Raw genomic sequence first — 27,194 nt, forward strand, 5'->3', positions numbered from 1 at the left:
TCGGTCCACGGGCCCGCTCCTGGCCGGCCTGGGCTGGGAGCCGCGGGCTCCGTAAGGAAGGCTCCAGCCGCACCTCAGCTCAGGTCTGCGCTTCAGTCACCCCCGCATCACAGCAGGGAGGGCACAAGGAAATTTGCAACACCCCCCCCCCCAATGATTCGCAAACCACAACATCTGTCAGTGACAGCACACACAGCAGGCCTCCCCCAGCCCAGAGCCCCACCCTTTGAACATGGAACATTCCCAACCCGCTCGACTCCATGAGCCCCCTTTCCTGACGGACTAAAAGTGCACTTCTCCCAAGGCTTAACCCTGAACATACAGCTCAGATCTCAGCATATTTTTGGAACACGTTTGAGTGGCCATCCCTGCTCTGAGGAGCAAGTATTAAATCTGTGAGATACACTCAACTTAGTTCCAGGCTTTTCAAAGTAACTACATTCAACTTAAAAAGAAAAGGAGGACTTGTGGCACCTTAGACACTGACAAATTTATTAGAGCATAAGCATTCGTGAGCTACAGCTCACAAAGTTGCATCCGATGAAGTGAGCTGTAGCTCATGAAAGCTCATGCTCTAATAAATTGGTTAGTCTCTAAGGTGCCACAAGTACTCCTTTTCTTTTTACGGATACAGACTAACACGGCTGCTACTCTGAAACCTATATTCAATTTGTCGCACTTACACTTGTGTTGACTTCAGAACAAAATGGGGCCCATCATTATTTATCCACAAGGAGTAGACTCGCATATGTTTAAAATGCAACATTTGGCCATCGAGGGGGAGCACACAGTAACTTAATGTTCCCAATGTACAGTTCTTGAAAGACCTGGACACTTCCCCACCTTAAATGCACTGAAAGACACTGCTGAAAGAAGGCCACAGTAAAACAGTTACAGATTTTTATGATAGGAAAGAGTTACACACTCACGTCACATTTAGACACAGCTGTACAAATGTACATGTTTTCTCTGCTGCGTTAATGGGGTGGGGGTGGGGGTGGGGTGTGGGAAGGCAGGTAGGATGACCTGCAAGGAAAGGATCCAGCATCCCCAATTTCATGTCAGAATGAAAGTGCTTTTATCCAAAAAAGGGGCTTTAAAAACCAAATTGCTAACTGGACATGACAATGTGCACTGTAATACTCTAGCACAGAAACTGCTGTTTGTTATCTTTTCCTGGGTCCAGTTCAAAAACAAAAATATCAGGGACTTTTTTAAAAAGTAGAATTAAGTATTCATGAAAAATGTGGGTTACAGTGCTGGAAAGAAAAGCCCTTGCGTCACCCACAGAACAGAGACAGTGAAAAGTGTACACTTCTCTCACACAACAGTCCCCACCAACATGCATCAAGCCAGACCTGGAAGGACACTTTGTATGGCTGAGGGGATCAAATCTACATTGCCCATTTACATGTGACCTCTCTGCTCAGATTGCCAACTGGGGGCTAATTAGCATCAGTTGTGATGGTTTCTGGATCATCTGGACACAGCTTCAAAAAGAGATCACCATGCTGTGGCTTATGGGAAATCAAACAGCCATCAGAAGTAACCACTTTCAGTCACTGCCGAGCTAGGCTGGACTTGAACATACAGTTAAGATGAAGGACTCCATATCCCAATCTGAATGTCAGCCTGGTCCCACAAGACGAAGACAATGAAGCAGATCTGAATCAGAATTCAGTTGCACCCCTTATATGAACTAGGTTATGCCTCATGAAGACACACAGATCTTCAAGTGTGCTGATGGCACTCTCACAAATTCAGCATGGTATAAGGCCCAGTTCCTGTGAAATACTGTGACCACAGAATTTAGGCTGCAGTACTGAAGAACACATAGGGCTCGGAAGGGGAGTGCTGTCTGCTGGAGCCATTCCTTCTAGGAAGCTTCTTGCTAGTTGGAAAGCACCTTCTTTATCCGTTCACACACTTCTCTAGGTCCCAAGGAAACCATCATCTCAGCCACGCTTGGTCCGTGCTGAAAACACACACAAAAGACACTGCACAAGTGAAAGCAAACACTCTGTTGTTCTACTCACATTCCCACACTGCGCTCATCACAACACTATCAGAACTTGGAGTTTTTTATGTTTTTCCCTTGGTAACATCCAGTGGGTACAAGTCTGTATCACTCTATACTGGAGATGACTGAATGATGAGTTGTTAGTCACCTGCGATTAAAATATCCTGAAATTTCTAATACAAGACTCTGGTTGTCATCTTGGAAGAAAAGTCCCCAACATCAGGCCAACTTCTCTGCTGGGGTAGCGCCATCAAATTCAGAGGAGTTATGCCATGAGAGAACTCGCCCTGCTTTTTAACCATCATTTTGGACCAAACGAGGAATTTATTATTGGTTACATTATGAACCATGACACACCCAAAAGCTGACAATGCCCCTTACGAACAAGCCAGCTGCCTTTCCAACCACAGGTTTGCAGCTCTGGGGAGATGGCTTGGTACTTCTTGCCTCTCTTAGCATCCCTCTCTGCCAAGGAGCTTTTTCACATTAGCACATTCACTTATTACAGAAACTGAGGAAAACACACACAAGATTTAGCACCCAAAAGCCTGTCTTGTGACCAGAGAGCAGGCTGTTATTACTGGATGGGAAGGTCTCAACTTCAAATGGCTTTTACCTGCTGTCCACTGAGGGCCAAGCGGAGGAGTTTCATCATGCTGCTGTATTTGGTCCCTCTCGTCTGCTCCTGCAGGCCTCTCAGGTCTTCATTCAACCCTTCTGTAGTCAGGGCAGCAGTCTGCCCTTCCATCAGCCTTTGGGAGAGAAGAAGCCCTCTCAGTCCAGTGACACGTGGAAGTGAGGAATTCCCGCTGACAGTAGGAGCTGCCACAAATGACCCTTTTGCACACAAGCAAACTATTGCTTTTAGGAAGCTAAGCACTACCTCAGCAGCACCAGGAAAACAGTTAGCTCAGATAGGCAAGGGATTATAAAATGATGCCAGAGATCTGGAAAACCACATGCCTGATCAGAGATTTTTTACACGGACATGATCTCTCGAGGAGTTAGGGACAGGACCTGTTACTAATGTTCCCCCAACTATAAGAGCAGGCCCAGTGTGCTCTGCATGTTAGCTGGATGTTTCTCCTGACATTTGCATTGCCATCGTTAAGGTTCAGTTACTATCCCACTACAATGAACAGGCAGCTTGCACCTCTCAGAGGTCCTGTTTCCAGCTGTCTGTCAAGGGTCTGCAGACATCACTGCATCAGTTACGGTCAAAATCACTGCATCAGTTATGGTCCTGCTACTCTGAAACCGGTCAAAATTTAGCTTTCAGCACAACTGCTAGTCTCGGCTCAGAAGAGGCCCTTGGTCCAGAGTAGCAGGGTTTGCTGAAGGTTGGAACTGAGTTCTGGGGAATCTAGGATCCGAATTGCAGATGACTGTGCAGGTCCATATTATGATGGCTTAGCAGAGCTGGGAGAAGGAGATTTAGGAGTGGAAGAGAGGGTGGTACAGGTCAGGGCTGAAATGCACTGGCAGAGCTGTGTGAAGGCCAGAGGCATAAAGTAAAGGAGATAGTGCACAGCAGAAGCAGTATGGCCTGTCCTCCATCGCAGCACTATTTCTGAACAGAGGACTGTGGCGCATTAGGCGGAAATGCAGACATGGAAACAGCAGAGGTCCCCTCCAGGAACTCCAGAGGTGACAATTATTCAGATTAGCTGAGAATTCATGTAGAAGTTTACAGTTTATCACACTGGTCTCTTGCATTCTGCAGGCCACAAGATCCCAGATTAATTCCAGACAAACACCCTGGTCATTTTGTTAATAATCAGAATTGTTTTGAACATCCTCCTGCACGTGAAAGTTTGAGCCAAACCTTCCTGGATTCTTGAAAGTTAGAGACTACAGTTGGTGAATTGCACCACAGGTAATTGCAACACGCTTTGATACACCCCACTGTGAAACTGGAGTAAATCAGAGTGCACTAGGGAACTTTTAGAGCGCAGAAGCAGGGTCCACATGGACAGCTAGTGTGCACAGGCTACTGTGAGGTAGACTTACACCCCAGCTTGCTGTGCGCTAACTGTTCATATACATAAACCCTCCATAGAAGACAAGAGATGGACAGACAGACAGACTGCTGCAGGGGGACGAGTAAACAATGAGACCCTACCAGTCAGCATGAGAGGCAGTGATCTCTGAACACCAGCTGCCTAACAGGGTTTGTTGGCATCTCGGCAGAGGAGAGTTTTAAGGAGACTGGAAAGTGGCATGGAGGTAGCTTTGTGGATGTTTACAGAGAGTGCCCCCCATGCACCTGGGGCAGCATGGGAGAAAGCACAAAGGTGCTTGTTTGAAAATGTAACAAGTGGGTGATAGAGGCTGGTTTCATGGGCTGACTGGAGGTGAGCATCGAGTGCAGCCGAGAGAGGATAGGGAGGGTGAGGACTGAATGTGAATGCGTTTAGCCTCTTGATGCACACTAACTATAGCATGTTTTCAAGAGTTTGTGTCTGATGCCAGCGCAGACTGAGCAGCAAGACCAGCTGGAGGGGGCAGGCGGGAGAGAAGAGAGCAGGGAAGAGACACTTACCCTATGACTAGCTTTCCTATCTCATCTACTTCTGCTGAAATGGTTTGCAGCTGCTCTCGGGACACTGAGGGCCTGACCCATAAGTAAGAATACTCAGGCGCCACCAAGTTCTTCAGGCGGCTTATGTGACCCTGCGGGATGGAAAGAAGGTCTGTCAAGATCGGGCAGCTCAGGGAGAGAAAAGATGAAGTCTATTTCCAGCTAGATGTCAGGGTGACAAAGGGGTCATTCACCACTGTTCTGCACTCTCACCAGTTCAGAGGGCGGAATGCTGACACTTGGCTTGTGTAGCATTTTACACCCACTTGCCACTGGCATAAATGACGATGCAAGTGCTGGGCAACAATGAGTCAGGGACAACGAGCCTCCGTAACAGGCCAGCGGTCGAGCAAGCAGGCTGAGTCAGAGCAGGACTCTGCAAATGACTCCCCCCGACATTAACTCGCTGATTCACTGAGGGCAGAAGCAGGAAGTCACATGAGTAATTTTATATTTGCTGCCATAGTGAAACCACATTTTCAAGAGCCACAGTATTTCCTGCCTTTATTAAAGCAAGAGTGTGCAGTGACCCCCAAACCTGCAGTGATCTCATGGGGCTGGAGTGTAGGAACCATGCAGCCTTGCTCATGTAGCAATAGGCAGGGCCGTCATCTCCTCTGCTCCCACCTCAAGCCTTGCTTTGCCACCTCCTTTTAGACCAGGGCTCTGGATTAAGGAACCCTCTTGATTTAACCACAGTCCCACACTGACATAGCTGGAGACATGCTCTCTCCATTTAGCCCCAGAACAGGCAGAAGGTAGGCAAGCTTTCCCAACTGCCTAGCCAACGAGCCCTGAAGATAACCAATCTCCTGGGGCAAGAGAAGGCCCATTCAGTCCTTGGTCTCTCTGCTGAGACCACCATCTGTGATGGGGGCTTGGTGATAGAAATGGCTGCTCACTACCCAGCAAGGTCATTTTGGATAGACACGCAGGTCTGCAAAGATAGTGGAGATGCTTGGAGTGTCATACCTGCAACTTGGACTGACTCCACAGCTCCATATTTTGGTATTAAGCAGGGATGCAGGTGCCTGGCAGGATAGGACCACTCACTGTTTGTGAGGCCTTGGAGCTTTAGCTCTCAAGTTCTAGCATTGCCCAGAACCCAGCTAGGTCACCTGCAGAGCTTCTGCCCTCCCAACTCTCTACTTCCCTCCCAAAGGGCACCATAGCTTTAATGCTGGTCATACTTTTCTCAGTAGGAGGACTCGCTCCACATAATCCTTCTCTAAAACCTCTCTGTCCACAAGCCGATCACCATAGACCTGCTCCACCTTCATCTGCAGCTCCGTCACCAGCTTTCGTCGTAGCCTCTCATCTCCAATCTGCTGGACCAGGTGAATCCTGCACAGAAGACAGAACCATCCGAATGGCTACAGACCTTTTCGGCTTAGACTCAGACTTATGAACGTCATTATACAATGTTTACAAAATAAACCCATAGAATCATTTAGAAAAATCAACATTACAGTGAGTGTAAATATTCAACAATCCTTAACACATGGCTCTGGGAGAAGGTGGGGCACTTCACAGAGGTACACCATTAATAATGATGATTTTTAAAAAGTAGTTTCTCACCCAGACTTAAGTCCTTGCATTCCTCTCACAACATGGCCCATCTAGCTAGGCCTTCCTACCATGACCACCACCATAGTATACAAGCACCTGGCACATGAATGCTAGTGTTATTTAGGAGGTTGGCTCAATTCCCCCCATTTGGTATTGATTGCAGAATGGTGGATTTCAGAGCCTTGCGCCATCAGGTTAAAGAGGAAGGGAGCCACTGCACTGGACCTTCCAGTGGGTGCAATGGGCAGGACACTTATATGGAGCTGCTGAAAAACTATTTGCTTTACACTAGATGGAGTGGGGCTCAAGGGAGAAAGGAACCCCAACAGTAGAGAATACAGAGAAGAGGTCATGACTGGAACAGCAGGCCAGGGGAGCAGGTGGACAGAGTCATTAGGTGAAGCTAAGTCCATGGAGGGCAATTTTTAGAGTTGGTTGGAGATGAATAAGGTGCTACACCCAATTGTCATACCTGTTGAATTCTAGGAGTTTGTCAAGATCCAGCAGGGCTGAGTGGGTGGTAATTCTGCCCACATCAAACTCCAAGATCAGCTCCTCCAGCGTCCTGCCCATCTGATTGCCTGCAAAATAACCCAACAATGGCATCATGCATTCACTCCCATGGAGAGCTAGTATCACTGCTGCTCATCGTAACCAAGGAAACAGTGACACTGGAGGGTCTCGCTGCACCTGCTCAGTGCCAACACAGAGCAGGGAACTTTCTTAAGAGAAAGGCAGAGCCCTCACGGCAAGATTTTGCGCGATGCCAGTTTCGTCCTGAGAACAGACTCTGCCAACTTTTCTACCAAGTCCCAGCTACAGGCAGTGCCCAGGGAGTTCCTGCTGTTTTAAAGGGGTGACACTGAATGAAGTATTTCAGTAGACGTGCCGTTACCTGACTAATAATTTCCCCTATATCTCTAACACCTGCCCATGCAGCAGTCGGCCTGGAAGTGCCAGTGCAGGGTACCCGGGCCATTTAACAGCAGCACTGAATTGTTACGAAGGTGGGGGGGAGGGTGAGGGGAACACTGATTCAGAGCATTACTGTGGAGCTTCATAGAACAATACTGCATCCCCCATGCACCAGACAGCCTGGAGAGGCCCTGTGAGCAGTTGGAACCAGGGACTTTTCCCTCTGGCTTTTTGCTGTTCTGATTCAGTTCTTAAAGAGAAATCATCCTCATGTTGCTCAACCCAGCAGCAAAAGTGTTCAGAGGCAGAAAGTTTCATCCCCTGGGAAGGGGTTAATTTGCAGTGGGGTTCCTAAGCCACACATAGGAAGTGCTGTCTTGCTGAGACATGAGACTGTTTGTGACTCCTGCAAAATGAGAATCTGAAAGGGAGTGACTGGCCCAGCTTCCCATGGACTTTCAGGTTAAACAGGCAGGGGAAAATCTTTAATGTAGTGTTTTAACTACTAATCAGAGAGCAGAAGTGTCCCCAACAGTCCCCAGAGCAGCTGCTGCTCTCCTGACACCCCACCTCCAGCTCTTTTCATTTTACAATGAAGCTGGTGCTGAATGGACAGTCTTGGGGACTGAAATCCTCTAGTGTGGGGAGCAGAAGGGCAAGCTTTCCTCAATCCACCCCACCCATGCTTTGGAGGGACCACCTCCATAACCCATTCCCTCTCTGCTGAGACTGTCACCAGGTGGCCGTTAAGATCTGGACCTCTGCCCACTAGGAACTGGACTGAATTTTAAACAGCTCCCCAGAGGTATCCTGACCCTCGTCACTCTTGGGGGAACTTTAGAGGAGCTGGCAGCATTTTGATTGTAGAGACCCCTTCTGAGACCTTCCTTTTTGACCCCCTCCAAAGAGAGCTCAGAGAGTGCTGAAACATTAATACACCAAATCTTTCCACAAGCAGCAAACGTGTCAAGTAACCAGACCTTGGGGCAGCTCCCAGTGAGTCACGCCTGTCCCCAAGTACCTGCAAATCCAGAGCCACAGTTGGTGACGATGTCCAGCAGAGCTTCCGGCAAGCAGCCATCTTGAACAAAATGTTCTAGAAAAATGTCTCCCTGCCTTTTGGACAGTTTACTGCCATCTTTGTTCAAGAGCAACGGAAGGTGGCCAAACCGAGGAGGGTCCCAGCCAAAGGCTCTGTAGATAAGAAGGTGCTTGGATGTTGAAGTAAGCCACTCAGTTCCACGGAGAACGTGGCTAATTCCCATGTGATGGTCATCCACCACATTTGCCAGGTGGTATGTGGGGAAGCCATCCCCTTTTAAGATCACCGGGTCACCTTCCACCATAGCCACTTCATGCTTGCTCCATCCATAGACCAGATCATGAAAGGGCTCCACACCTTCCTTCAAACGAAAGCGGACCACGTAGTCAGAACGCTGCGACAACCTCTCAGCCACTCGCTCTGAGCTCAAGTGTCGGCACCTGTTGTCATACCTTTTGGGACAGGAGAGCAATGGTCTTGGTTCAGTACCACTGGCAAAAGGTCAGCTTTTTCTATTCTAGTCTGGATCCTGAGTTCTAATCTCAGCTCTGGCAACAATTCACTCAGGGCTGGGTCAAGTCTCACCTCTATGCCTCAGCCCCTCGTTCTGTAAGGTGGGGATAATGTTTATCTACTTACACGCCTCACTGGGAGGGTGGGGGATTGAGAAGCTTGATCAGTTAATGTGTGTAATGCTCTTTAGAGACAGTAGGTGATATATAAATGTTAAACATGGTCATTTAGGCTAGAGACTGGGACTTTCCCTTCAACAACAAGACACATTTGGAGCTAAAGCCAAAGTGACAAGTAAGAGCTCTGATTATTCTGAGCTGTTAATGCCTTCAGTGCCCCTGTAGCTGGGCAACTGGTGTCTTGGATCCCAATGCCAGAGACTTCTTCACTGGTTCTGCATGCACACACTCCACAGGAAGCCCCCCTACCGTGGTGTCTGACGATTCCGTAGCGCATCCTTCTTCAGCAGTTCCAGGCGCTGAGGGGTGCAAAAGCAGTGGTAGGCAGCACCATTCTCCAGAAGAAACTTGCTGGCTTTCTTATACAGCTCAAGTCTGAGAGACTGCTGGTAGGGCCCAACCGGGCCTCCTTTGCGAGGGCTTTCATCAGGTGGGATACCTGGAATGCCAGATTTATGGGATTTAACAAGCTCTCAGTCCAAGGTAAAGTCTGATGATAGAGCATTCAACAGGGATCAGAAGGCAGGAGTTTGTAGTGTGTCCACAGAACACACTGCTCACTCGCAGCCTGGGACTCTACCTGGTGAACTCTAGAGGAATCTTCCAGAGCCATCAATAGTGTTAGCGTTTATAGCAGGGGTGGCCAAACTGTGGCTCGCAAGCCACATGCAGCTCTTTTACAGTTAACATGCGGATCGCGGAGTCCCACCCCATTCTCCACCTACTGGACTTGGGGTGGATGAGAGAGCTTGGGACCTCTGTCTTGCAGGAAGGTGGTGGAGTAGCGGCTTCTGCCCAGTGGGGAAGGGGGTCTCAGGAATTCAGTCCTGCGAAGCATGCCTTCTGGGGCTCAGGGCTTCAGCAGGAGCGGGACTGAAGCCCTGAGCCCTGGCCAGTGCCTCCCGCAGGGCAGAAGCCCTGAGCCCCGGCAGACCCACCCTGGCTCTTGAACTTCTGAAGATTGTCAGATTTGGCTCAGAAGGTCAGTAAGTTTGGCCACCCGTGGTTTATGGTCTCTTTCAGGTTTCCATCCTCTGGTAGGTCAGACCATGACAAACTGGCAAATACTTGAGCAGGTCCAATACATTTCAAGTAGCCGAGTGTGAAGTATGTAAGTGTGGCTGCCCGCACTCACACCTTCCTCTGGTAAGTTACACTATCTTCACAGAAATGCAGCTGAGATTTTAGGACCCATTATTTTCTCTACTGTAAAGTGATTAAATTACCAGAGTACTCGGAATTCTAAACATGTGAAACAGAATTAACAGTAACACCATCTTCTCAAACGTTGACCATCAATGCAATATCTTTAACACTCATCCAAGCACAAAAAGAGGCAAAGGATGCAGCCCGGAGACTGGTGTGTACACAGATGAACAACCATCTCTGAATCTTATAAGACATGTCACAGAACCCTTTTTTGCAAATTACATGCACGCACACAATTTATTAACTCATGCTGAGTTCTCTCAGTTCCAGCTCCTGGTCTTTTTGCCAACCTCCCACACACCTCTTTGGTAGGGATGCATCTCTTTCCAGATAAACATCCATGGTCCTTCTGCACAGGATAACCAAAGGACACTCACCTAATCATTAGCTAAAGTCTTACTACAATAGGACCCTTCTGGCTCCTAGCCCTTCGTGATAACCACTCAATATATTGAATAGCAAGGAAGAGTGCTGACGGGATTTTGAATTTTAGTGAGGTTCTTTTTAGTAGTAAAACTCTTCATGGTGTAGATTGTTTCAGTAGTTAAGAAGTGAAGTGTATAGACTTGGAAGTTACCTGCCCAATCCAGCATATCCTCTATTCCTTCCGCAGCCCCAGGCACAATGCGACTTTGATCCGTATCTTCCAGTCTCAAGATAAAAGCCCCTTGGTTTTTTCTAGCAAAAATGTAATTGTACAAAGCAGTGCGAAGGCCGCCCAAGTGCAGAAAGCCTGGGTTATAAGAGCAAAAGCAGAGTAAGTCAGGTCAAATTAGATACAATCGACAAAAGAAGTTTTTCAACAGGAGCTGTAAACTATTGTTTATGATGGCATTTCACACATTATTACACCTGAACAACACAGAGAAACAACAAATGGCTATGCAGACCATTAAAGCTCTGTCTACACTAGGAAACTGAAGCACCGATGACTGGTTTTCAGAAATGGCTTCCTTGAGCTGGTGCTGAATATGATTTAAATGACAGTATCCACTGGAGAAAGCCATTCTCAAAACTCTTTCAGATGGCATGATTAGCTTCCGTCTTCCTCTCCAAAACACTGAAGAGTTTTGTGTGGTCTGCACTCTCACTTACACAGGTTTCAGTACAGGTTAGGGGATCTAATATTGAAAATTAGCAGCAGCTGTTCAATGTCCTACTAGACAAGTCTTTAAAGAGTAAATATGCAACCTGAGGGTCAACAGCAATGGCCTAGTAAAGGCAGGATGGACTGTGTGATCACAAGAGCCTGCACAGATTGCCAACTCGCCCCAAGCATTTGCCAGTTTGTAATGATCCTACCCTCTCGGAGCTGAGGCCATTAATCAGTGCTTCTCATTGCAGCAGAGGAAATTGCCCTTTATCTTATTTATCTGGGAGACCTGTATGGCTGGAGCAGAACACTGCAAGATCTGCTCCTGACTTGGCATACAACATACCCATATGCAGTTTAACTGATCACTAATGCAACTAATTTCAAAGTGTGACAAGACAGATCTATTAAGGGACAATGTCACAGTTTGGTGTAAAACGTACTTTTTTAAAAGAGGTATTTAAAATGTTTTGGGAGCCTTCACAGATGAAAGGATGTAAATGTCAGGTATCACCTATAACAGAAGTGTTTTTATGAATGTTCAGTTTCAGTTGAGAGGGTTTCCCCTGCAACCCACATTAAACAGACCCTTGTAGCAAGCTACAAAAGAGAACCTGAAAACAAAAAGGACTAAAAACAGACCAGTATATTTTCACTGGGAGAGAGTGCTAATTCTGAGCATACAGAACTAGCCATTTTAGGTTCCATTATTATAAACCACTCCGCATTGACACACTGAAGTCCATGGGGCTCTGTACAGGCTGAGGGGCCCAAATTTGTCAGATTGTGTCCATTATTTTTAAGGCACCTATTCCTGTGACACGGAAGTGCCAGCTGGTAGATGGAGTTCCATTCTCAGATCCGTCACAGGCACAGGCCTTGTTTAGATACAAAACTTGTATCAGTTTAATTTTTTAAAACATATCTATTTACTTAAACCACTGCAAACCTCTGTGTGGATACTCTTAAATCAATTTTCTGTTGCTTATATGTATTATAACTTAAATTGAGAAGGAATCAGCTTAAAACTATATTGACACAACCCAGGTGTAAACAGATTTAAAAGAGCCCATAGAGCCATTTGCATGAGTTTATCCAAATCGATTTAAGACATTTATTCTAGCTCAACTGACGCAACTTTAGTATGTATACAGAGCCTTTGCGTGTGACCCTGAGCCTTTAAACTCAGAAGAGTGATATAATACACATCGCTCTCACAGGGGCATTGTGACATGCTTTGAAAACTTTTAAATGAAAAAAGGAGTACTTGTGGCACCTTAGAGACTAACCAATTTATTTGAGCATGAGCTTTCGTGAGCTACAGCTCACTTCATCTGCTCATGCTCAAATAAATTGGTTAGTCTCTAAGGTGCCACAAGTACTCCTTTTCTTTTTGCGAATACAGACTAACACGGCTGTTACTCTGAAACCTTTTAAATGAAAGTTTCTCCAAAAGTGCAAATTATGAAAAAAATACAAAAAGCGGGTGGGGAAGGGTTATTAAACAGCCACTTTTATTTTTTTTATTATTATTTCTGGCCCTGTACTAGATGAGTGATTTTTATATTTTAAGTTGACATTTAGATTCTAAAGGAGTTTCACCACTCTATTTACATCCCCATTCCTGAATCACAACAAATTAGGCTCATTTTTAACTCACACCAAGTTTATCCTCTCGGATATTAGCTACATTTCGGTAGTTTTGGTTTAGTTTTCAGGCACTTTTTTAAAGTCTCAATGGGTGTTTCAAGGACACATTTACAATTCTCATGCAAAATTACCCCCCCACCCCTCCGGTGTCCCTTCCAGTAGGGCAGAACCAGCCCCCCCCCGGCCAGCAGCGTGCCACCCCAGAATGGTTTCAGAGAAGCAGCCGTGTTAGTCTGTGTCCGCAAAAAGAACAGGAGGACTCGTGGCACCTTAGAGACGAACCAGTTTATTGGAGCGTAAGCTTTCGTGGGCTACAGCAGATGCATCCGATGAAGCGAGCTGTAGCTCAGGAAAGCTCATGCTCCGATAACCTGGTCCGTCTCTGAGGTGCCACAAGCCCTCCTGTTCTTTGCCCCAGCGTGGGTAACTTCAGGTGCGGGCGAGGACAGGACCCCGAACCCCAGCTGCTACCGCGGCCCTGTGCTGGGACTGGGGACCCTTTACCTGTGGGGCTGGGCGCGAACCGCACCCTCACCCCGGCTCCGCAGGGCACGTCCCCCGCCCGAGACGACACCCCGGCGCCCCGCCAGCGAGGCGCCCCGCGCAGAAGGGGCCCAGCCCCCCGCAGCGCAGGCGCCATCGAAGCGCCCGTTCCGGCACGGAGCTCCCCGCGCACGTGGGTGCGCCGAACTGCTTCCGGCTTTGCACAGCCAGCCAATCAACTTCGCCCCTACACCACAGGGCGGGGCGTCCCTTAAAGGAGCCACGTCCCCTTTATCTTACGCCTCCGGTCCGGGCACGGTTGCCGGGCGCTTCGCTGTGTCTAAACGGGGGGGGGCGAGCTACAAGTCACTCCGCATTGGCCAAGCCTATCCCCACACCCCGAACAACAACAACTCCTCCTGGGTCCTCTCCGGGGCGGCGCGGGAGAAGTGGCACCTTCCCCGCAGCGCCAGCGACACCCGGGGGGTTCCCGGCAGGGGGTCCCCGCGCCACGGGCAGCTCCGCGCGGGGCCGGCGACCGGCGGGGGCCCGGGGCGGCGAGCTGGGATTGGCGCGGGGCCTGTCAGGCGCCCGGCTCGTCTCGGGGCGCCGCACCAGGCCGAGGGGAGCGGGCCCAGCCGGGCGAGGGGACGTGGCGGGACCGGGCTGGGGGGCAGCGAGCGCCGCGGGAGGGCTCCAGCCTCGCCTCCTCTGGTGGGGGAGGCGGGCTACGGGGGCCAGTAGGGGCCAATCCGGGGCTGGCGGGGGCGGGGTACGGGGCGCCGTGGGGGCCAATCCCGGCGCGCGGCGTTTCCCAGCACCCCCCGCGGGCGGATTGTACACAATCATCATGGCCGCGGCCTCTGCCTCCCCTGACGGTGAGAGCGGGTGGCCGCCGGGGCAGGGACCGTGCGGGGACGGGGCCTGGCGCCGGAGTCGGAGGGCTGCCCCGGAGCTGCCCTGGGAGGACAGGGCCCCGGGCGGCAGGGCGCGGCCCGGGCAGCCGGGTGCCGAGACCAGGGCTCGGGGCGAGCCCTAGCAGCTGCCCCGCGCCGGGGGGGGGGGTGCCCGAGTCTCGCGGCAGCCGGCGGGTGGCGTGTCCCTCCCCCGGCAGCCGGGGCCCGGCTGCGGAGCGAAGCGGCTGCCCTGGTGCCGGGGCCTCCCGCCCGGAGGAGCACGGGGATGGGGGCGAGCGGAGCCGCCGGCGGGGGACCTCCGCAGCGTTAATCGCCCGACCTGCCTCTCCCGGGGCTTGCCCGGGTCTGTTTGTTTCCTCAGACGCTGATGAGCCCGGCATGGACACAGAAGCTCAGGACCTGCAGCTTAGCTGTGGAGATGCTGGGGAAAGCCATGCCTCTGCTGCTGGAAAAGCCCTGGAAATGGACCCGCTGCAAGAGGATTCAGCCATTTCACAGGCCTCAGTCAGCAACGGCGGCGATTCCGAGACTGGGAAGGATCTAGTAGAGTTAAAAATCATTTGGAACAAAAATAAATACGATGTGAAGTTCTTGCTTGACAGCACAGGGGCTGATCTGAAAGAGAAAATCCACTCACTCACAGGTAAAATGTTGAGCATGCAGAGGTAACTACTTGCCATATAAGCTTGTTTCTCTTCTGACCAAAAATATACTCATGGGGGTTTAAAATGCTCTTTAATTCTTGCCTGGTAGGCCTTCCACCCACTATGCAGAAAGTCATGTTTAAGGGACTTCTACCAGAGGAGAAAACGTTACGGGAAATCAAAGTAACAAATGGTGCAAAAATAATGGTGGTTGGTTCCACTATCAATGATGTGCTAGCAGTAAATACTCCCAAAGAAGCTGGTCAACAAGAGGTGAAAGCTGAAGAAAATAAAAAAGAGCCGCTTTGTAGACAAAAGGTAAGTGATGTCTCAATAACTGTTGGCATAGGACAAGGAAAGCGGGGCTAGTACAGTCCTTGTGTAACGTTGTGTTCTAACCCTTGGGTTCCATTCCACTATGAAGTAGACTATTTCTTACTTACAATCAGTATTACAAGAAGGGACCACCATAGATGAGTTCTAACCGGAAATATTGGTGTCTAGTCCAGTGGAAGCCATGGATTTGCAAGTTCAGTGCTGCACTGCTGGCTGATGGAGCTCAGCAACTCAGTAAGACAAATGTTAGCAGCAAGGATTCACAAGAGACAGGCTTCATATTCCATTTTTAGTCTCCTCTTTTAGGTCAGGTGAGCAAAAATTGGTGGCTGTTCAGTCACCAATGTGAAACAACTTAATGATCTTAGTCCCATTTCTAGCAGTCTAGTTTCTATGTCTCCAAAACCATCTTCATAGTTGGTACCTAGTGGTCTCTTTTTTGGCAGCTTCATCAGCACAGAGAACACTGAACTCTCTCACATCTAAAAGTGTTCTCCCCCCCCCCCCCCCCCCCCGCAAAGAAAGTTCAGCTACAGTGTGAGAAAGCATGCTCTCATGGCTGTGCTGCATCTGTGGTAGGGCTAAATAAAGGGCTTTTAATTCTAGTTGTTTTCAGCCGCATATCTTTCATCAGCAACAAATTCCATTAAAAGTTAAGATCCCCTGTTGGTCTGCAACTCTTTTATGAAATATCCTTTTGTCTTTTTATAATCTATCATAGTTCGCATTTACTGTAAATTTCATCATTGTTCAAAGGTACTCAGCAAACTTGTCAGTTGCAAGCATGTTTTTCCTTATTAATAGTGCTCTAATCTATTCTGGTTTTGTTGCTGTGTTACTTTATTAAATCTAGGGATTGTATTTCTGACAATCATTGAATATAACACCTGATTATTACAATTGTCTTACTAAGGGATAACTCCTCTGTGATATTAAACTGATTCCTGGCTTTTGCACACAATAGAAGACGTTTTCCTTTTTTGCATCTTCTTTGGGTTTTGATTCTCACAGTATTCTTTAGACAGTCATAAAAAAAAATCCCTTTGGTTAACTTTTAAAACTAACCAGTTTCTGTATGATAAATGACTTTTACCATATTTAAAAAAAATGTTATATAGACCTATTGCACGGTATTTCAGGAAGTGGTCAGGAGTAAATTAAAAGCTTTGTGTCACGTTTCAGTAGTCTAACTTCTGGTTTTTGTTATAGCAACACAGAAAAGTATTGGATAAAGGAAAACCTGAAGACGTGATGCCTTCTGTTAAGGGTGTTCAGGTAAGTTAAATAACCACTTGGACCACTGTCCTGATCAGGAAGTACACTACCACCCCATTGTTCATGCTCCCTGAGACTTTTTCCAGATTTGTTTCCTCCTGCTATCTTAGTAGAATAACATAGATATCCCTTGTACTCTACAGCTTTTTCTTGTGCATTTTAAGTCTTGCATTTTCACTCTTCGTATTGTGTATTTTTAGGAACGCCTGCCAACAGTGCCCTTATCTGGCATGTACAACAAAACAGGGGGGAAAGTGAGGCTGACTTTTAAACTAGAGCAAGATCAGCTATGGATAGGCACTAAAGGTAAGTGACTAAGACTATTACACAGCTAGTCAATACCTGGAGTATGTGTACAGACTAGACTTGTAGTCCCTTCTGACCTTAAAGTCTATCATGATTATCTAGTCTGACCTCCTGCACATTGCTGGTCACAGAACCTCGCCCGTCCACTGCTGTAATAGACCCATCACTCTGGCTGAGTTACGAAAGTCCTCATATCATGATTTAAAGACTTCAAGTTATGGAGAAGCCACCATTTACACTTGTTCAAATCTGCAAGTGATCCGTCCCCCATGCTGCAGAGGAAGGAGAAAAAACCCCAGGGTCTCTGCCAATTTGACCTGGGGGAAAATTCCTTCCTGACCCCAAATATGGTGATTAGTTAGTCCCTGAGCATGTGCGCAAGGCCCACCAGCCAGACACCTGGGAAAGAATTCTCTGTTGTAACTCAGAGCCTTCCTCATCTAGCATCACATCTCCATCTGTTGGAGATATTTGCTGCTAGCAATCACAGATCAGGTACATGGCATTGTTGGCAGTCCCATCATAAAGATCAGTTTCAGTCCAGAATAAACTTTATTAAAGGAATAGCTCCAGGTCTTTGTATATTAATCATTCAAAATCAAATAGAAAAGGAGTTCTTGTGGCACCTTAGAGACTAACCAATTTATTTGAGCATGAGCTTTCGTGAGCTACAGCTCACTTCATCGGATCCGATGAAGTGAGCTATAGCTCACGAAAGCTCATGCTCAAATAAATTGGTTAGTCTCTAAGGTGCCACAAGTACTGCTTTTCTTTTTGCGAATACAGACTAACACGGCTGTTACTCTGAAACCTGTCAAAATCAAATGTTCACTCTGTTTCTTTCCCAGATAGGCTTTCTTCAGGCAGCTGAATATTACAAAATATTTTACGTATTTGTACTTAAAAAGCTTGAATTTATTTGTGTTACTATGCCATAAATAAGGTTAAGATTTTGTCATGGTTATTTTTAGTAAAAGTTGCCGGGGGGGGCAGCACCCACGGGGGCTCGGAGCTCCAGGGCCACCCGCAGCAGCTTGGCACTCCAGGGCTGGCACCTGGGAGATCCACAACCTCTGTGACATAATCTTATTCTTAGCTGTAACTCTCAATTGTGGATTATAATACTTAGCATTCATAACATTTCTTATTTTCAGAGCACTGCATAAGCAATTTAATCCCCACAGCACAGGGAGGCTAAGTGACTTGTCTAAAGCCACAGAGGGTCTCTCTTAGAGCTGGAATACTGCTAGGAACACTGGCACTGCTTTCATTAGCTGTTCTAGGAACTGAAATGAGTTGGGTGACTTGTTTCAGGGCTGTGCAATTGCAATCTAGTTTAGAGATGACAGCATGTGCAGCTGCAGGGAATTCAATTTACAATCTTGAAGACAGGCTAGCAGGAGCTGAAAGTGCTGTGGAGATAGCACAGTGTGCGGAGGACATCACTCTCAAATAATCCCTTGCTTCCAGATAACTAAAGGAACCCATGCCTTGCTCTTTTGGCCAGATGCTGCAAAAATGGGGAGAGGAATGGGAGGGACTTGTTGTCTGAGTAATAGAGATTAACTGTACTGTTATGTTAGCTTGGATAACAATTTCCTGTTGCAAAATAATAATAATAGACACTTATATTGAGCTTTGCAAACATTAACTCCCATACAGCATAGGTCTTCTTCCAAAGCCCAGCAGAAATCACTGGCTGGGTTCTGTGGGCCTGTGATGTCCAGGAGGTCAGACTAGATTACCATAATGGTCCCTTATGGACTTAAAATCTATGAATTTTTGGCGCCAATCCTGTGGCAACACCCAATACGGCGACTTCATTTGTGTTGGGGTAAATGACTGATGGAGAACTAGTCCTTTTACAGCATGGTGTTGAGTGTTGGTGCAGTCAAGTCAGAGTTGCTCTCCATTTCATTATTGATAGGTGTGTTCTATTGGCTAATTAGTGTTTGAATAATTGCTTACCTTTCCCTCTGCTACAGATTTTGAGGATTAATATTTCTAAAGCACCTTTTGATCCTAGGGCAAGCAACTTCCCCTGGCTGTGCCTCACTTTCCTTATCTGTAAAGTAACGCTGACCTGTCCATTTCAGAGATGTTTTGAGAAGTAATCAGTTAATGTTTGGAGGATGCAGAATAAGTGCCAAGTAATTTGCTCAGTAAATGATCATCCTTCCATCAATTTGATTGGAATTGATCTGTGACAGCTATAGGGTCAGGGTAATTATTGCATTAAAATGGAGAATATTGGTTTACATTTTTACATTTTTGTCTTCTCTATGGTGTAACTACAAAGTGCCTCTGTGCAGCTGCATTTCCTTATGTGTCTTTTCCGAGCAGTTGCTGCTTTCTGCATTGCGCTTCAAAGGGTGCTCCTCATTTAAGGTGTGCATTGCTTGGCTTATCTTCTATAATTAGAGCTTGTTTTTGTCTGTCTCTTGTTCTCAAGAAGATGAACTTAGAGTGTCAGACTGACGTGGGTGATGGAAGTAGGAGTTAAAAGGAAAGATTTTAGTTAAAAGTCTAAAGGAAGAAGTGACGACATAAGTCATAGATAAGAAATGAAAGACATCCATCGTGAGTCCTATGCGTTAGTAATTCCTCTTGGTCACAGCTGACTACCAAATCCATTATTTTGTAATGTTGTTATAGTCATTTTTTCAATATCTCTTGTATTTTCTCTCCCTTCTATACTCTTATTAATATTTGCCTTCCTATTTTTTAATACCTTTATAATAACCACTAAATGCAGTCTTGTGCTGGAGACAGGACTAGATCTTGACAGAGAGTTGTACACTTTTTTCATAGCTCAATTCTGCAGAAATTGGAAGGATGAAAAGAGTTAATTGTTTTACACACTTAAACCCTGATCCCACATACATATATGTAAGTGCTTCATTTTACAGTTGTGAGTCCTGTCAATTTTAATGGGACTGATCACAGTAGTAAAGCTAAGCACATGCATAAGTGTTTGCAGGATCAGGATCCTATATTGGTTGGTGAAGAAGATTAGGTTTTCTGGTATTTAGAGGGGCTACCTGGCACAGTGAGTCATCAGAGTTTAGGTAGCAGGGACTGGGATTACTTGGAATTGTTTGCATGCTGCTATCCCCTGTCCCTCCCCCAGCAGGAGTGTGAGAGATGGTGTTTGAAGTCAATATGAAGCACTGTAGCAAAGCACTGCTGACATATCAAATGTTATTTTTATCCATTTCAATGTAGAGAGAACAGAAAAAATACCCATGGGGTCCATTAAAAATGTGGTGAGTGAACCTATTGAAGGACATGAGGATTATCACATGATGGTAAGTAATAATGGACTAATAACTTGACGCTAATACATTGAACAAGAAGTTTGTTAGAATAAGGCCAAGGCTGACAGCCTTGTTTTAAATGCTTCTAAAAAGTTGACCCTTCAGTATTGTCTGCTATTACAGAGTAAATATTCTGAGCAATATGAGCTGAATGGTTGCCATGACTTTGGGATACTGAACTGTTTCTACCCAAGCTTTAAAGCCATTTAAAATCCTATGGCTTGAAATGACGGCACAGCCACTGTCAGATGTTTAAATTTGGAGTATTTCCTAAAATGGTGTAGCATTTTACTTAGGGACAGACTTTCAGAAGAGCTCAACTTTTCGGGTGCAGATTGGGTGCTGAACTCTTCTGAAAACCTGGCCATAATCCTATCTGATTTTATGCATATTTAACATTTGTCTTTTCAGTTTCTTCCTTTGTAACACTTATGTCCCTAACATTGGGGCCAATATGAATTCCACATCTTCAGCATTACTTTCCACTAAAGAACTCTGCCAGAACAATCTTTAGCTCAGTAAAAACTTAACTGACAGTTACAGTAGGAGAAAGTTAGTCGTCCTAGAGTGAACTTCCATCTGATCATTTTCTCAAAATAAACACTTTGTGGTGGTGATCCTTTGTCAGAAAAGAGGTTAGCTCTTGGTAGGTTACGTGTTACTTCCCCATATCTGGTTCTGCATTAATTCCTATTCCATTCATCTTCTCTACCTGCCTCAGTGGAGGTAAAGAATTTTCCCACCCTCCATTTTAATGTATTGAATCTCTGAAAGGTTGGTATTGTGTTTAGGAAAGTGATACATATCAGGCAAGGGTAATGTTGATTCTGCTATGGGACTTTTTAAAGTCCAAGAGTTGCTTTTTTTCCAGTCAGGCCTGTCTTTTAAAGAATATCACTGTAACTAAACTTCGTAATGTTGAGATAAGTTTCTTAGACAGAAATTCCACTTCTTTCTTTGTGGGAGGAAAGGGGGAAATGCCCTGAGAAAAAATTATCTGCAAGAGGAAGCTGTTCCACGCCTTTTCCAAACGTTCCATTTGTAATCACTCAGATGGAAGAGCAGCCTCTTCAGATTAGGGCATAAACTATTGCTCAAACCACAAGGATAGAGACTGTTGCCACTTCGTAGTTCTCCCTCCTGTTTACATCAGTCAAAATAAATAGACAATGGTATTTACTATTTAAATACAGAATACTTGCTGAAACTTCAACTGCTACAATGCAGCCATCTGCCTCAGCCCTTGGTTGGCGTCTCAGCCCTTTGCACTGAATTAACTGGTTTAGATTTTTTTCTAGGCGTTGTGCTGCAGATTCTGCTCTGAGTATCAATTGACCATCCAGATTGTCTGACACCACCTGTTCTGTTTGTTTCCAATCTGTAAATGCTACCTGTTGTCCTTTTAATTTTGCAGGCATTTCAACTGGGCCCTACAGAAGCATCTTACTACTGGGTCTACTGGGTACCTACTCAATATGTTGATGCAATCAAAGACACAGTACTGGGCAAATGGCAGTATTTTTGAAAGCACACTCACCTCTGGCACAGGAGGCTGACACAAAACAAAGGACACTGCTGGGAGAGGCCTCTGACATCCCTGGATGTGACAGTCCTGGAACTTTATTAATAAAATATGATATAACGAGGCATTGACGGAAGCCAGAGGTGATGTTCTTTCACCATTAGTTTACTTTTAACTTAAAAATTTCAGCATCCCTTTTCTGCAGTCAGCTTCAATCATATTTAAAGTAAATACAATGGAAATCAATAAATCTTAATTCATAAACCATTGTGTGTAATACACTTAAATCTTCTGAGAGTAGATCTTCCAATTTAGTTTTCAGAAGAAAATATTACAATGTACTGAGGATTTTTTACTTGATTTGAACAAAAGACAAATATTTTCATAATTCTTCAGTTACAAACAGACTTAATTTAGTTATTTGGTTGTGACTGAGAGTTTGAAAACAGTTTTTTAAAAATTTTTGAACAGTATGCAAAATTGGGGTTTAGTAAGCCATATTACGCTGGCCCTTTTATTTCAGGTTTGACTTCTTTTAGTAGCAACATTTTAGCTTTTTTTTTTTTTTTTTTTTTTGTTTAAACCCAAAGATGCCCAGTTTCTCTGTTTTTTGTACCAGCAGCTCTGGGATGATGCTTGCAATGTTGCATATTGGGAGCAGGAAGATACCACTGTAGACTTTCTGTAGCCAAGATGGCTTGGTGCTGCTTATATCCCATTTCATGCAATTTCAGTCATTCTTTGTTGCTTGCATAGCTCTGCCCTTTTGTCTCTTTCAGGGGAATTCTGTTTTTATGAGCATCTTCTTTACCTTTTATGTTGGGGTCCAAAATCCTATTGCAGCGAAGTCCTAACGCTGACCTAGTTGGCTGAGTTAGTATTGATTTTTGCACTCTGCAAAGGACTCCTGGAGTCAGTGCACTGCAATTGTAACAAAGATGATGCTAAAGGAAGTGAACCAAAGAGACCTTCCTATTAATTGTTGGGATAAGCTGGCCAAGATGCCACTTTATTTGGATACTGCATAGATAGGGTAGAATAGTCAGTCCTATGTGATCTGGGTTTGAAAAGTCCTAGTAATAAGGTCAGTGAGTCTTACAAAGTTTTGTACATGCACCCAACCACTGACCTTTATCTTTAAAGGGTAAAGATGGTAAGGCTACATTTCAGCTTTTCTTTCCTCAAGTTTCCAACAAATTATTCTAGTTCTTTACCCTAGTTCTTTCTGATGTTCCTCATCTGTGGCTCATGACATTTTGCCTGTCCATTTAGCAGTTAAGTTAAAGTGCCATTTATCTCAGGTTTTCTGAGTGGACCCTTTCAGTCCCGGAAAAGTTCACACCCTTAACGGATTGTATTGCACAGCCAGGCTGAATCAGTCCTGCTATCCGTTTAACCTGCATATAACAGATCACTGTTCTGATTTTTATCTCCTGTGTTTTTTTTTAAAAAACACTGTACACTTCTTAGTATTGTTTGATACGTGTAGCTCAAAATTTTGTGAAATTGGTAGGGAAACATCCCTCTTTAGCAAAGGCTAAATTTAACATATTCCTTGTCTATATTTTATTTTATTTGAAATAACCATGTTGAAACTCAGCAGATACAAATTCCTGAATAAGTATTTTTATAAAGATAGATGGGGAGGAGGTCAGTTATGGTGTGGGCTTTTTTTTTTCCCCCAAATATGGTGGTTGCAAGTCAATTTGGATTAAGGTTCTCTATCTGCCTGTAGACTATTGGTGGCAAAATAATTTTGGTTCTGGTTTGTCTTTCCAGTTTGAACATCCCTGTAATATAAATCGGTGTTAAAGGTGTTCTTCTCCCCTTGTTTATAAATTGTTCACATACTTGTTACATTTGTAGCTTTAGATACTTCCTTTTCATATGAAAACCGGTACTATTGTGTCTTGCCATATAATATATACATTGTAACAGGGATAGTTTTGAAATAGTACAATGTCAGTTTCCTAGGACAACCTCTGAAAGCTCTTAGCAAGTGCATTCATTCTGGTAATAGAGTTGCTGTCAGTTCCATTACCTTTGAGCGATATGTAAAACTTAAATGCAGATATCATGCTTTTTATTTTCTAATGTCCGATTTTAGTATTAAGACTAAAACTGCAGTATATGAAGGAAAGTGTATGTACTGTACCTACACCAGACACTACCGCACTCTACGTCAGTGCATAGCGAGAGGCAGTGACACACGAAGCATTTTCTGTTCCTCATACTCATTCACCTACACCTTTACCCAACCTTGCTGATTCAGCAACTATCAGCTTCCACTCATTGCCTCACGTACCCCTGAACTTGTCCGTAAATCCACTTGTGTTCCCTCTCCTGTGCTTTCATTGGCTTCTCATTTGAAAGGCCCCACTGCATTCTGTTTTGCAACCCCTTCTAAACTCTCCAGTGAATTCAGGGTTCACACTCAATAATGTGGCTGAGCACACTCTACCACCAGTGCTTGTAGTTCTGTGGTAGTGGTGTACATGTGACCTCACCACTTCCAAGAGAGCAAGGGCACCTAGGACACGGAATCCAGTGTCACCTTTAATGTTCCTGTTTGCTCCTTCCCTGAGGATTTTCTTGATTCTACATCCTGTGCCTGGTAAAATAGATCACTGGTATTTAAAAGGACACTGTCAGTTAAAAAATTCTAGATCTTTACTTGTGTTACAAACATCTTATATTATTACAAATGAAGAAAAATATTAAATTCAAATGTACTTGTCCCTGTTTACGTACCTTGTTTCCTTTTTACCTTCATTTGATTTAGAACATGAAATCCGTTTAATTTTTGTTCACCCAATTTCACTTTCAGATTCTAAGGGCAGTTGTCTGGGTTACAACACAGCAAGGGGAGATGTGTCTAACCCGTTTTCATTGTTGGCTTTGGGTTTTTTGGTTATGTTTATTGGTTTAGGGTTTCATGAAAGTTTATTCTTAAATTCAACCTGAACTATTTAATTTTAAAGTTGACAGTGCCCCTTTAAGTTATCTCAGCTCTATTTGGAGTGACGTGAAGCTTTGTGTCTTCTGGTATTACCTAAAAAAGTAACTTAGGCTATGTCTACACTGGCGCTTTTGTATGTAAAACTTTTGTCGGTCAGGGGCCTGAAAAAACACGCCCCTGGCGGACATAAGTTACATCGACAGACGTGCTCGTGTGCAGAGCGCTATATCAGCGGGAGACGCTCTCCTGCTGGCATAGCTACAGCCGCTCGTTGTGGGTGGTTTAATTATGCCGACAGGAGAGTTCTCTCTGGTTGGCATAAAGCAGCTACACGGGAGTCCTTACAGCTGTGCAGGTACATCAGTACAACAGTGCCGCTCTAAGTTCTTCAGTGTAGAAATAGCTTTAATTCACCTTGTTCATAAAAAGCGAGGAATACACAGTGACTTCAGCATATATTCTGTAGTCTGCTGAGTCCAAGTGCCATTTGCCACTCTGTGTCATGACACTGAATTCTCCTTCTGTAACCATAGGAAATTCCTTGTTGGATCCAGGGTATCCATTGGTCCTGAGAGCCCAAGGAGCACATGGGCAGTGATGGAGTAAAGAGTACATTGGTATCTCCTTAAGTAATAGAATCATTTATTACAAAATAAGTGTTAGAAGTAAAGTACTAATAAAATAAATATTTCTAAATTGGCTGAATAAGATTAAAGATCATTCATATAATCCTTCCATGGGGAGTTCTTAATTATGCTTATAAACAATACAGAAGTTGAGTACCTTCAGTTATTTTCACATTAAACCCTTTAATGGGGGGTTCTGTTCCATATTCTAAAAGAATGTAATTCCCCATTAAATGGGATTTAGCACCCCATAATTAAGTAGTAGTGAAGGTGCTTTGCCCCACTTCTATGGTTACTGGCAAGCAAAGAAAGTATTTGGAATGCAAGTGAGGATATTTTTGGTGGGAATGAGGAAAGTATTTCCATGCACACAGATCCTAGATGCTTTTCGTATGTTGTCTGGCCAAAATATCCATTTTAGCTATTCTAGGTGTCAATTCTTCTTCTCTGAAGTACAGTAGTACCAACCCATGTAAGTGAGGAGCCTCAGTGAAGTCGAACATCTCACAGTGCTGGAGCCGGTGCTACCGCTACCGATGTAGTAGCAAGCCTTTCGCTGTATTACTTTTGATCTTTGCTTGCCTGGATTTCTCATTTATCTCTGCTTGTTTTGAATGTAGTATTCACTCCATAACACTCTGCATCCCAAGCGTAAACACCTTCCTGATCATATTTGCAAATCAGTACCATAAATGTTTTTAAATTTTTGCTGGGCACAAATATCAGCTGCACCAACTCTTCTGCTCAGTCATTTTTGTATGAAGAATTTTTAATACCCGTAAGTTTCCCATAGTTCAACCTTAAAATAAATCATGCGGTTTTCTTAGCACCAGTAAGTACATCTCAAGGATAATGTATTCCTAGCTTGGATAAGGATGCTCTTGGGGTGGTTAGTTGGGCAAAGTGACAAGAAAAAAAGAAAAAGTGGTTCAGGGGAAGAATTAGTTAAGAAACCGGTAACATGCAATTCTCTAACTTGCCGCACGTGCACACAGCCTGATAAATTAAATAGATGTTTCCACACATTGTATCCACCATTTCATACGATAAGGGCCAAAGATAAACAGTTCATTTGCAATGCCATTTATATCAAAGGTGCCATATTTTGGTGGGGTTTTCTTCCTTTTTTTCTTTTACCAGACTCCAGCTTTCCCTCAGAATAATTGCTGATGGAGCTATCAGGGCACTGGCATGTTCTGTACTCTGTACTCTGTACTCTGTACAGGCTCTGTACTCTGTGATCCCATTGGTTGGTTTGCCAACTCAGTGGTACAAGTTTACTGTTTACTTCTCTCTCTCTCTCTCTCTCTCTCTCTCTGTCAGTATGCTTTCCCAAGGCACCTGTTTCATTTGGAGATTCATACTCTAGACTTTCACTGCCTGATAAGAGTTGATTCTTTATTATGTTTATTGTCAGGGTCACTTTTATTATACTTGAGGGAGGGCAGGATCGCTGTAGCAAGTCATATGTAGAACACATGGTCATTTTACCTTCCAGTAAAAGATTTCCTTTGTGTGGCTCAATGAAGTTTACTATGTCTTACCCATATTCTAGGCAATTTATTCTTTGGTTCTGTATGTTTAAAAAAAAAAAGACCATGTTTAAGTTTTCACTGCAGAATTATTATAAAATGGAATATGTAAGTACCATATTTATGGTATTTTAAAATAATCTATTACCTATTTTGGAGGAGGGGGAGATGACAAATATTTAGTCTTAGATTTGCACTGCTGGATTTTTTTAAGCATAACCTTGACTGGTTATCCTATTGTTTTATTCTGTAAAATTAGTCTTATCTATTAAAGTTTGATAATTAAGCATTCTGTGTTTGAGTGATTTACATTCTACACACCCTATTTCCTATAGAAAACAGAATTCAAAAATCATCCCTGTTAGAGAATGACTTCATATGTACTAAGGACAGAAGGGGGCCACAGTTATCATCTAGTCCAACCTCCTGTATAACACAGGCTATAGAACTCCCCCTTCCTTGTAGTTTGGGGTGTGGGTGCTTTTTCTTTTTCCCCCTCTCTCGCT

The 27,194-nt window shown here is 44.9% G+C and overlaps 2 protein-coding genes across 3 annotated transcripts; one reads left to right on the forward strand and one right to left on the reverse strand.

The window, feature by feature from the left end:
• Positions 1-886: 886 nt before the first annotated feature.
• On the reverse strand, positions 887-13,572 carry EARS2 (glutamyl-tRNA synthetase 2, mitochondrial). 2 transcript variants are annotated; one of them, XM_077827445.1, is made up of 9 exons: positions 13,276-13,572; positions 10,606-10,761; positions 9,069-9,258; positions 8,107-8,579; positions 6,643-6,751; positions 5,792-5,945; positions 4,563-4,693; positions 2,637-2,772; positions 887-1,975 (listed from the first exon to the last, which is right to left on the reverse strand). In XM_077827445.1, the coding sequence occupies exons 1-9, from the start codon at positions 13,409-13,411 to the stop codon at positions 1,892-1,894; spliced, it is 1,569 nt and encodes a 522-aa protein (XP_077683571.1). In that variant the 5' UTR covers positions 13,412-13,572; the 3' UTR covers positions 887-1,891. The 2 variants fall into 2 exon arrangements, with proteins under 2 accessions (XP_077683571.1, XP_077683572.1); XM_077827446.1 differs by lacking the exon at positions 13,276-13,572 and adding an exon at positions 11,565-11,635.
• Positions 13,573-14,046: 474 nt separating this feature from the next.
• Positions 14,047-26,080, forward strand: UBFD1 (ubiquitin family domain containing 1). The gene is made up of 7 exons (XM_077827447.1): positions 14,047-14,132; positions 14,533-14,814; positions 14,925-15,133; positions 16,361-16,426; positions 16,627-16,732; positions 19,958-20,040; positions 21,464-26,080. The coding sequence occupies exons 1-7, from the start codon at positions 14,105-14,107 to the stop codon at positions 21,572-21,574; spliced, it is 885 nt and encodes a 294-aa protein (XP_077683573.1). The 5' UTR covers positions 14,047-14,104; the 3' UTR covers positions 21,575-26,080.
• The last annotated feature ends 1,114 nt before the right edge of the window (positions 26,081-27,194 follow it).

Source organism: Eretmochelys imbricata, chromosome 10 (assembly GCF_965152235.1).
Source record: "Eretmochelys imbricata isolate rEreImb1 chromosome 10, rEreImb1.hap1, whole genome shotgun sequence".
In the NCBI taxonomy this organism is placed as follows: Eukaryota; Metazoa; Chordata; order Testudines; family Cheloniidae; genus Eretmochelys; species Eretmochelys imbricata.

Excerpts from the sequence above, each read along its gene's own strand:
- EARS2 (XM_077827445.1), bottom strand. The coding sequence starts at position 13,411 with ATGGCGCCTGCGCTGCGGGGGGCTGGGCCCCTTCTGCGCGGGGCGCCT. Across the intron at positions 10,762-13,275 it reads GTTCGCGCCCAGCCCCACAG|GCTTTCTGCACTTGGGCGGC; the intron begins GTAAAGGGTCCC and ends CTTATAACCCAG. Across the intron at positions 5,946-6,642 it reads AAACTCCTAGAATTCAACAG|GATTCACCTGGTCCAGCAGA; the intron begins GTATGACAATTG and ends TCTTCTGTGCAG.
- UBFD1 (XM_077827447.1), top strand. The coding sequence starts at position 14,105 with ATGGCCGCGGCCTCTGCCTCCCCTGACG. Across the intron at positions 14,133-14,532 it reads GGCCTCTGCCTCCCCTGACG|ACGCTGATGAGCCCGGCATG; the intron begins GTGAGAGCGGGT and ends TTGTTTCCTCAG. Across the intron at positions 16,427-16,626 it reads CTTCTGTTAAGGGTGTTCAG|GAACGCCTGCCAACAGTGCC; the intron begins GTAAGTTAAATA and ends GTGTATTTTTAG.